General features: G+C 39.3%; 1 protein-coding gene across 1 annotated transcript; it reads right to left on the bottom strand.

Annotated features, from left to right (window-relative positions):
- Positions 1-2922: 2922 nt before the first annotated feature.
- On the bottom strand, positions 2923-6102 carry stx19 (syntaxin 19; the record flags this gene model as incomplete). Its single annotated transcript, XM_083921139.1, has 4 exons — positions 2923-3159; positions 4215-4427; positions 5409-5645; positions 5893-6102. 4 exons carry the CDS (start codon positions 6100-6102, stop codon positions 2923-2925), a joined length of 897 nt encoding a protein of 298 aa, XP_083777265.1.
- Positions 6103-11863: the final 5761 nt, after the last annotated feature.

Genomic DNA, 11863 nt, shown 5'->3' with positions numbered 1-11863 from the left:
AACAAGTACATTTTGCAAAAATAAAAGATACTTATCGAGTGAAAAGCCATAATTCAACATGCATTGCTGTACTCTTCCCTTATCCTGCATCAGAATAATTCTGTTGTTGTGAACAGCTTGTTTTATTAGATTTAGATGTTTGAAAATAAAGGTAAATAGTCTAGAATGCCTCTAGTCTAAGAGCCTATCATTTACTTCATGGGAGTTCATTACACAACCACTTAATGATGGGTGATGAATGGTGTGCATTTCAGAAATTCTGTTGGTGTGTTTTTGGCCAAGTAAAGAAGCTGTGGCAAATATCCGCATGTGGGTGCAAAGCAGATAGAACTCACATTGGAAAACAGGTATTCTGTATGTCTGTGAGTCGGTTTGCAGCTCATCAAAACACAATGATGGTCTGAGATTCAAAGGTGAATTCTGACTTGGATGAAGAACAAACTCCTGATTGGCTCCAGGCTAGGTGGTTTCAGATGAAATATTGGATAACAACTTTAGAGCTGGGGGTAAACAATATGAATCCACGGAGGAACCTATAAACATTAGAAAACTGTTGTTGTACAGGGCAGCTCCCATAGTGTGGAACCGTTACAGTGTGAAGCAGGGTGCTATTTACCCTTCAATATAGAGAGATTTTTTTTTTTGCCTGGGGGTCAGATGTCCAGGCCACCGCACAGTCTCCCAGGGACTGCTGTTCTCAAGGACATCTCTTTTAAACCCCAGAAGCTTTATCTCAGGTCTGCACACACTCAAATTCCACTTCATTTTCTCTTAGAGATTTTCTTTTTCCATTTTTTTCCCACTCTTTTTTGTGATGGTGGCTGTGAATGTGATGCATGTTTCTGTGTGATCACAGCTCAGCCTGTAAAACATTCACCATTATGAGGGATCCATAACAAATTAATTTAACAAAATGGTGGTAAAGGACTTGTTTTGACATGTACTAGAGGTTGAATTAATAAATTAGCAAATACTGTTCTCTTGATAAGTAATGACCTCCAACAACAGTGACCACACAACATCAATATCTATATTTTCATTATACAGTTAAAAACGATTGGGAGTGTATTTCATGATGTATCGTTATGTTTACCAGGTGCAACACATAATAATATGATAATATGCCCTTTAACAGTTTTAACATGAGGTGATAACTAATGTCTTAACTGACAATTATCTCAGTGAACACTGGATGGCATTGTTGCTGTTCAAGAACCCAGCAATTTGCAGCAGCACTTCATTTTTCCTCACTATGTCTGGGGAGGAGGCAGAAACGATGCTGTGCATTTATGGCTTTCATTCCAATCAGAGTGACACAGACAACACAGTTAGATTCAGGAAAATTTGTTTCCAAGTCACCGAACACCTCAGGTCACATGTCACATTCTAGACCTGAGGCAGCAGTTTGAATACTAGTTGACCCAAATAAAGCACCTCATAGCAGGTAGTGTTTTGTTATGTCACAAGAGTCATTAATTCCTTCAGGGTCAACTATAGGACATAAAAATATCACTTTTTTGCACTTTGTGGTTCTCAACAAGCCATTTTACTACTACATCTAACTACTGTGCTTTTAATATGTCTGTAATCACTGTCTGTAGTCACTTAATTTAAGAAGAATACTATGAGTTTGCTCTACAAGTTAACAGTTCTGTTTACACATGGTTCCCTACAGAAACATAAAGTGTCTGGAAGCTATTCTGGATAAACCAGATTTTCCAGTTTGGCTCCGGCACACCCAGTTCACCTGTATTTTGTCTCGGACACCAGACTCCATAGGTCACTGACTCACTGAAGAACATTACTGTTGCTGAGAGGCTAGTTTACAGTCTCTTGAAATGAATTACTGATTTATCCCCGCAGGGAAAATGAGTTGGTACCTTTAACACAACATTAAGTCAAATGTGAAACAGGAGACGATTACCTGTCAACAGGTGTTAGTCTGTTGATCACTTCTTCAGCATTTTCCCAGTATTTTAATCTATTCTGCTGGTTCTTCGACAGACGAGAGCTTTACATTTAAATAATGATGATACATATGGATGCCAGCGATTTTCATCGGAACAATGTAACAGTCCACTCCAAAAACATCTTGAGAAATTAAACATTTTCTAAAACTTAAGACTTCAATACTATTTTTAAACAAGTGACTTAAAATTATTTTCTGCAGTTTTGGCACCATGGCGAAACTATTTTAATTAAGGCTCATTATTCAAAATTTGACTTGAATCTTCGGTTTTTGAAACTGAATAAAATAATCATATTTTTTTTTTAACAGACAGTGAGCAGACTTTGAAATGCAAACAAGACTAGTTACTAATTGAAAAGCAAGTAATTTGTTTTTATAAGCGAGTGGAGCAAGAACGAAATTAATACATAATGGCTCAAAATCTCTCAGAAAAAGAAAATATTTCTGCCGTGTTTGTGCTGAAACAAAAACAAAGAGATAAGTCTTAAAGTGCAAATACAGTAATGAAAAAAAAAAAAAAATAATATATATATATATATATATATATATATATATAAATGTCATTAACTAGAGCCCCTGTGGCAGAATAAAAGAAAAAAATCAGTCCCCAGTGATAGAGGCAGTGGTCTCCCCTTGTTTGTGACCTCTGTCAGATGACAGTGAAGGTCTCTAATAAGTAGCAATGTTGTTGAGTAGCCCTCACTGAACTGTCTCCTCCAATAGCAGGCGCCTCACATCTTGAGAGACACAAGTGCCTCAAATACCAACTCTTGCTTTCCAACCTAATTGTTTTCTATGGTCTGCTGACTGTCTTCACCTTCAATCTGCAGTCCCATAACCTTCACTTTATTGGTCATAAATCCTTCATCGCTCAGTCCCAAAAAGTAAGTGAGACTTTTAAGAAAAACAAATTTTGGAATGAGGTTAAAAAAAATAAAATAAATACAAATGTTTTACAAGCAGCATCTCCACGGAGGACAGCAGCAGCAGCATAGCTGTCGAAGTGGGTTCTTCTTCTTGTATCTGGCGGCCATCTTGAACTTCTCATTAGATGTATCCACAAACTCCTGTGTCCTCTCTACATTGGTCTGGATGTGTTCAATGTAGGCCCCTTGTTCATCCACCAGCATGAAAATGTCCATGAACAGGTCCTTCAGCTCCATCATATTGTTCTCTAGACTCAACAGTTCCTGTTTGTAGAGAAGGATACTGGAAGTGGATTAATACTGTAGATATGTGGAACATAAGTCAAAAACTGGAGATGTTTGGAGACAGATCCAGCTTTTTATACAACATGGCCTGAGCGCTGATATTAAAAAACATCATCATTTTATATGTACATGTGCTGTTTCAGTTGGATATCTTGTATTAAAGAGTTATGCATTATTATTATTTTTCCTCCCACAGAGTTATTTTCATTCAACCATTTTGGAACCAAGACATTAATACTAATATATGTCTTCGTCAGTTTGACCTTATTACTTATTCACTCCCAATTTCCACTTCCATGTATTTCCTTTCCTTTACCCATTTGTGTCAGTTAGATATGTTAATGTGTGAGACATGATATGATGGCATGCCGCTGCCATTTCAGTAGTGATGGGAAAGATTCCAATGCATAGGACTTATAGCATTAGTGCTATCAGGAAACTCAGGATGATGACTCAGGATGATGCTGCCAGTGTAATGAATGCAATTACAAGTTATAATAAAAAAATGTGTAGAAATAAGCATTACAATTGGGTTATTTAGCTTGAATGAGGCATTTTAAGATGACTGGCACTAAAGGTTGTTTGATTTTCATATAATTTAGTGCCTTGGATTGATTGGATCTTCCAAGAGATTCCCAGCAATACATAAATATTTAACAAATGTATTGGATAATAAAATAGTATCAGTCATGTGGTAACTTCAGTATAGCTTTGGGTTAAGTCAAGTGGCAAACTGCAGTGTTATTATTGAAAATGTAGTGCCTAAAATGGCAACTTGAGGCTGACCCACATGCTAAAATGTCCAACTTTATATCAGAAATAAACATAAACACACAAAAAAGTTTTTTGTCTCTAAAGCTCCTTATTTTGGGATTAGTCTGGAGTTAGGAAGAGTCAGCACTCCAAAGATGCCAATGGTTGGGGCCACTAGGAGCCACCGACTTTGAGCTTCATCTTGGCGCTTAAACCTATGTGTTACATCACAGACACTATATTTTGTGCAGTGTTTAGAGAGTTGTTTGCTACTATCTCACCTTGTGTCGCTGTTCAATCTCAGATAGTTGTGCCCGTGTGATTCTGGCATCATTCAGCTGGTTCTCATTAAAGACCTCCCACTTTCCTGTGGCCACCATCTCATTCACATCCTCCTCCGTCACATCCCTTCCAGATACCTCCAGCTGTCGGATAATGAAGTGCTTACAGCGATCCTGCTTGGTCAGCAGACCTTCATTATACTGCAGCATTACCTGGACGTAATTATTAAAAAAAAGAGAGAATAAAAAGTAAGAGGGGGAGGAGGAATGAAGAATAAGAAGATATATGAGTTCCACTTTGCTGGTTCTGGCACAGCTATATTGTCACTCATAAAATCTAGTTTCATTTTTATCTATTAATGTGCTAGCATATTTTCTTAATCTTTTCTACCTTGCCATTGCCCAATACATTATATACAATTGTAAATGTACAGTGACAGTCAGTGAGTTTATTTGCACATCAGTAACCCGAAAATGGTCTTACCCCAGTTATTAGATTATTGAAGTTCCCCCTGTATACATGAGCGAGGAAGAATGGGAAAATGACAGGAGTAACTCGACCTCCGGTACAGTAGGTTGCACTCCGCCAATATACAGCTGGTCGGAATATATGACTTTTTCTTCCGGTTCACCTTTGTCAAAATCAAAACCGGGGGGGAAATGGTCGACTTTTGGACATAATTACGACATAAATTGGTTCTTGGTAGTGATGTTACTCGCCATGGCGAAGTCCTTCCAAGGTTTAAAGGTAAGGCTCATGTTGTTGTTATTTCACATTGTTTTCGGCGCTGTAGCTTCCTGGTTTATTTCATTTCCGGTTCAAAAGCCACTGCCGCACAGTGGGGAGAAGGAGGCGCAAAACCCAATAATACTCTGGTTAAGCTGTTTACATGCATGAATATCCCGGTTACTAAAGGAGTTATCTAGGTCTGTAAACTGGTGTATGAAAACTCAGATTTTACCCGGGGTATGGTGTTTACATGGCATTTGAGAAACCAGAGTATTGCCTTAATCCAAATATAATCAGGTTTTTAAACTGCATGTAAACCCACTGAGTGATAAGTATGTCTCACAAAATGTGGAATTGTCTCTTGGCTTAATTCTGGTTCAAACCATGTATTAATGTAAAAAACTTCCCTTCCTGTGCACTCTAGGGTATAAGCAGGAAAGAACAATGCAGATCATGTTCCCAACCTGATGGAATTTGCGGTGCAGAGCTGCATGCTGGGAACGTTGTATTCTCGTTGTAACAGCAGTAGGTCCATGCTGGTCCTCAGTCCTTTGGACTTGTTGCGAAAAGGCATCTAAACGTCGATGGAGGCTCTCAGCTTTGAGTTTGATGTCCCGGGTTATACTGCTCTCTTTCTTCATCACACTGAAACGACGCATTGTTGACACAAGGGTCTTTTGCTGCTGGCAAAACTTAAGGACCTGTTTGTGACAGAATTATTATACAGTCTTAAATCTTAATCTCTAATTTTTTTCTAGTCACATTTCCATGTCACGTTTCATAATGAATATGAAAAAAGAAGGTGAAAAAGAAGTATTAGAAAAACAAAACAATGCATTTCCCAAAATAATTATGAAACAAATCATAAACTCTACAGCCATAGTACAACCAAGGTCAATAGGTATAAATCTAATAAATGCGTACTCCCTCAACAAACAAACAAATTACCTCTATGTCCAGCACAGTGATGTCATCTCGGATTTGCTGAGCCTCAGACAGGAAATTCTCAATGATCGGCTCTTCCTCGAACACCACAGCCTGTGGCGTTATGACTGACACAGAGTCATCAGAGTCGTCCTCCACTGAGTTGGTGTTCTCACATGCTGCCTCAGAAAACTCTTGAGCCCTCTTTTGCAGCTCCTCCAAGCGGTCTCTCATTGTGAAAGAATTTGCACTAAAGCTTTCTCCTCAGGACACAAAGTTATTATAGAGTTTGACCGTTGTTGGTAATTATGACGAGAAGAGCCTAAAAAATAAAGAAGATAAAACTTTAATGATTCCTGTTGGCGAATTGGGTTGTTCTAGAATATAACAACAATCAGAATAAAGCAGGAAAAACAGAATATTGACATTAAAGTAGAGGATAAAAAGGAATATATCAACTCTGAGCATGGTTCCCTTTTTTCTGTCTGCATGAGGTTTAAAGGGATAATTAGTGACTTTAGAAATAGGCCTATGTGGGGATGGAACAAGCAAGACAAAGCTAATGTCAGAACCCATCGGCTATTGGTCCCATGACGATTTAGGGCGCGCTCACACTATCCTCCCGGACCGAGACCCGGACTTTAGGGTACTTGTCCCCCCTCCCTCTCCCCCCCGCGCCCCAGCCCCGTTTGTACTCACACTACCTGGGCCTCGGCCAATACTTCTTGCTGTCCATACGCCTTCAAGCCGTAACACGTCACACGCATTGATCGCGTGTGTGTGGCTTTGTTTACAAATCTTTCCACAGACAGTTTTTGTGCGTCTTGTCGACTGTTTTTGAATATTTTCATCCGACCAAATCTGCAGTAAACACTCCACCTCCGCATCACACCAACATGAACCTTTCACCGCCATTGTTGTTGTTGTTAAATGTCCGCGCATGGTCCGTCCTTCTATTTACATGTCCGAACAGGCGGACATAACGCTACTGCCGTAGGGCTCGTGCTCGTGCGCGTACACGTGCGCACGCTCGTGCTCGTACATGTGCAAACGGCTCCGCTAAAGCCCACCTCTTTCAAGCGGGCCGTGGCGGCCCAGCTGGCCCCAGTTGAGCGCGGAGCGGGTGCACTCACACTACTTAAAGGTACTAGGCTTTAGCTGAAAAACCGGTTTTGGCCGCGGCCAAAAGCACAGTGTGATCACGCTCTTAGCCTCTGGGACAACAACAAATATTTCTGACTTTGTGTTGTAGTCCAGTAATACCCGGGCCAAGACTTCCTCTTCCGAGCGGCAGCTGTTTACGGTTCGATTAGTACCTTGAGATGCAAGACTAGAGCTGGAGTTGAGAGATACCATCCGTATAAAGACATATATGTATATAAATGCAGATAAAAAACAGAAAGCAAATGAAAAGCTGAATAATCTTTAAACAATAGCCGGTGTGTTCTGAGATTCCATTTCAACCAATGCATTCCAACATGATCGTTACCACTAGGCGCTACAAACAGAAACCAGACATCGTTTATACCCAAATATTGTCTCATTGTGTACATTTTCAGCATTCATATGCAAAATGTGAATAACTAGTCTGTTTAACTGTCTGAGTAATGGCAAGTAATGTACAGTAAGCTATAGTCAGGAGTAAAGCCATGTCGTGACGACAGAGGCCGAATCAGCCTGGCAAGCCAGCATGTCTTGCCACCCAAATGCTGGGGAAAAGTGAAGAGAGAGTCTGTGGGGTTAAAAGCAGTGTGTGCAGCACTCTGGCTCCGGCTGCAGCCACAGCATGCTCTGCTCCGCCCAGGTTGCAAAATGCATACAAATATATTTATTCAGAGATGATAACTTATAGAAAGAAATGCGAGCCTGATGGAGCGGGTGCAGACAGCTGCAGAGACTAAAATGAGAGTGTATCTGTTGCATGAGACACACAAGTGTAAAACACATCTTAAGGCGCCTGTAGTCTTGACACAGAGTGAAAACTAAATATGTTTTGTATAATTTCCCTCAAAGGAATTACTCCATTTAACTATAATACAAATATTTACAGAACAATTATCTACTATTCAAAACAGTATCAAAATGACACATGGACTATACTCAAGAATACAAAATGTAGAAATAAGTATGTATGCACTGTGACACCTGCAGTAGGCATTTAATAATGAAGGCGATATGAATAGAGTTTTCACACAATTTCAAATTTTCAGTAATGATCTGCCTACTGTCTCCTAGAACTGCCATTTATATACTGCTAGTTTTGTTGTTCTAGTTACACTTTGAGGGAAATGTAATTGCTACCAGCTATCAGTGGGATCATATTTTGCGGATCATTATATTTCCCTATCCTTAACTGAGTGTTGTGAGTGCCTAAACATAGCTGTACAAAAGTTTTATAATGAGTAGATATTGTATTGCAAGGATATTCAACGGACAATATAGGAAAATAATACAAAATGTGTTATTAGTGAGCATCTTACTGATGAATCCAGTAGCAATATTTTTAGGTTTCCTTATTAAGTTGCTAAAAACAAAACAAACTAACATGATTTTAAAGTAAGCAGTAAAAAAACTCAGTTTCTAGGAGAAGGGGTTGGCCTCTTGTGTAGCCATATGGTGGTCCCCTTCAGGACAGGGATCACCCTTTGGACACCGTTTCTTAACAAAATACAGCTCCATAGCTCAAGCAGTGGAATGACATTAAGAACATTCACACAAACACTGTAGAAATAAAATTGAGGAACTTACTTGGGTATTTCCAATTTAGACTGTTACTGTCTTTTTTATGCATTATTTTATGTTACTCCACCCCATTACAAAAGAGAATATTGCATTTTTTATTTACTTTAGTTACTAGTTACTTTTAGATTAAAATTTTACAAACAAAACATTCAATTTATATTAAACTACATGATATTTATATATAGAATATGATGATGAATCCAACAGGAAATAAAGTAGTTAAAATCAGCATCACCAGCTGTAATATAAAAATGCTACTTCTATGATAATGCTTCAATAATAATATGTATACATAATATTTTTGTACTTAAAAGCTGTAAAGATTTGAGATACCTTGTTTCTAGCGGCCTCTTGGTGGTAAGATGTTATTGTAGGCAAGCCTGTTCTTTCAGAGCCCTCCATCTTGTCAGGTTCCACGGTGTCTATGCATGTGGCCTTTTGTTAACTTTGTTGACAAACATTCACCGCTCTACTTCCGGCCTGTTTCTTATATGTTACCCTATTAAATCCATACACACACACACGTTTCTATTACACGTATGCCCTTACTGAAAGCCTGATTCCGAAGTTGGAAGTTCCTGATCTCCGATTACAATGAAACGCAGCATACGTTTAAGTGACAGTCCACTTGGGCAGACCAACCGCTGCTGACTCATGTAAACAGTGTCACTAACCCTGCGGTGCATTTGAATATAGCGAGGGAATGTCGCCACAGTATAAGTATAAGTGCTTTCATTAGTGGATCATATGATCAGTCACCATTGTTTTAACTCAGTCTTTGGTAGATAGTAACTTAAAAGACAATTAAATAGATGAAAATCTTACAGATTATATCTTTATATACTGTATATGTCAAGTCTTGAATGTACGATGTTTACTTGTACCACAGTGGTGGTGTTGCTACTTTTTGCTGTGGAAACAAAATATATTAGTACTTCTTCCACCACTGAGTTCAAGCAAATGCACCAGCAGTTAACTGTGTACCCTGGTGTGTCCAGTGTGAGTCAAAGTCTGATTAGTGTTTGTTTACATCATTATAGGTTCATCCGTTCTCAACATAACTGATGAGCCCTGTCTGCACTCTGATGAACATAGAGCTATATTTTAAACTGTATGAAAAACAACATGAGCAGAAAGTTTATTCGCAGCACAGTCACATTGGCTCGGGTTCCTTTTCCCGTGAGATCGGAATGTATTATTTTCAACAACACACTCAGCAAAAACAAGAGAAGGAAAACTGACAGGTTGTCCTACATTTTAAACAAGAGAAAAGTGACCTTGATAAACAAATAACTACTATAACTTCAAGACAATATGTCAAACCTAAATGTTGTTTACAAAATAGTAACTAAGATATCTTAACAACCACGGCAAAATATCAAACACATTTAACTTTCAAGTTTCTGACTCGAGTTTCTGAATAGCTGTCAAAGCTGAAATAAACAATTTAGGTGCTTATGATTAAAACCACGAGATCCAGAATCTGACAAATGAAGTGTAATTTCAGCACAAATTCTTTTTGCATTCAGTTGGGCATACAAAGTGTTTAAACTGCCTTAGCGACACAAGGATTTGGGTTTTAGAGGCCCTAAACAGAATCTGTTGGTAGATTGTGTGAGAGAAACAGAACATTTCCAATCACAGACAATTCTATTTCTAGATAGATTTCCAACAGGAAAAACCCTATTTTGTGTGTGTGTGTGTGTGTGTGTGTGTATATGTGTGTGTGTGTGTGTGTGTGTGTGTGTGTGTGTGTGTGTGTGTGTGCGTGTGCGTATGCATGTGCGTGTGCGTGTGTTACTTACTTTTCAGAGCTCAAAGAATGTAAAAGTATCTTTTATTTTCTTGGCTGAACTCTCTCCCTTTGCTTCTCCTCTTTCTCTCTCTCCCTACCAGCCCGACCCAGAAGAGCCGATTAAAACATTGCTCAAAGGATTTGGAAGCACATTCTCATGTGTTTAGCCTAAAAACCTGGAAGAAGTGGAGCAGGGTTCGCGGAGGAGTCTAGCCTCTCTCTGTGTGATTGAACGTTTTGTTCTCTTAAACAAGCCAATATTTCTTCCTGAAGGAAATTTTTTGTTGAAATTCCCTCATCTCCATGCAGGTGGAACAGTGGAGTCCCCAAATGTTGTATTTTATCATAGGTCAAACTTTACCAAAAATAATTGATTCTACTTCATTTATTCCAAAAGTCATAGATAGTGAAGCAATTTGTCTTAACTGTACAAGCTAGATAGCATGCAACATAGAAAACCTACCTAAGGCCCATCGTGTAATCTAAGGCGTAATGAGTGGAGGATCCATATACATATACTTGCTCTTCAGTCCAAAATCACAGCATACATGTACACACATTTACAGTCTTAGGTTGTGGCAAACATTCAGTCTGAGGAATTTACCTTACTGTTAGTATTCCATCACGGGCTGCCTGCTGAGTATCCCCATTGCTGAGTTGACCAGGAAAGTATGTATGTAAAACAAGCCTACACATTCTTTTATATCATCATGTCATCTTCACATCTCCTTACATTCACCTGATGCTCATCAGCTGTGAATGGAATACTCTGTAGTATTCATGCCACCGACAAGCAGGGAAAGTTTTGAAAAAGTATGGTTGAGTGAGATTCAAGCACCTCCCCTCCTTTTGAAGACAGGCCAATAGGAAAGGAGCAGACTGTAAGCTATTTGCTTATCTAAAGAAATGAGAGGTGACGTGATTAAGTAAATGAGGAGGGAGAGACAGCATGGAGCTCATAAACCCTACCCTCAGGCTTGTTCCTGAACAGGAAAATAGAGCAGAGCAAATAGAAGTGTATTGTGTGCATGGCTCAAATGGGGAACAATGAGGATTGCGGTTAGAGTGTCAATGGGGGCGCTTGGTTTCTGATCCGCAAAGTTCTTTTCTATGTGAAGTGTCTGCATTTGCGGGGTAAGGCCTCTTGGTCGGGGGGTATTGTACTCCTTAGGCCCCAGTAACTCCACTGAGTAATTTTGACAGATTTCTACTGACAAGCTCTCTAAAACCCAGGCGCCTTTTCGACATGGGGAGGGATGCAGCCACTCTTTGGTATGCAGCATGCTGTGAAAAAGCTGTTTGAAGTATGCTGTCACAGGGAGAGAGGGGAGAAAAGTTTTGAGAATGAGAAGAAATTGGTGGGGACAAGAGTTCAGTCTTCGTCATTTGAAACTTTGGAGGCTAGTTACAGAATTTCTGTCATCCCCCAACTGTGGGGAGTAAAACCTTGAAACTTCA

The sequence above is a fragment of the Echiichthys vipera genome (assembly GCF_963691815.1).
Source record: "Echiichthys vipera genome assembly, chromosome: 10".
Taxonomy (NCBI): Eukaryota; Metazoa; Chordata; class Actinopteri; order Perciformes; family Trachinidae; genus Echiichthys; species Echiichthys vipera.
Note: the sequence above shows the minus strand (reverse complement) of the source record. Positions and strands in the feature narration are given on the sequence as shown.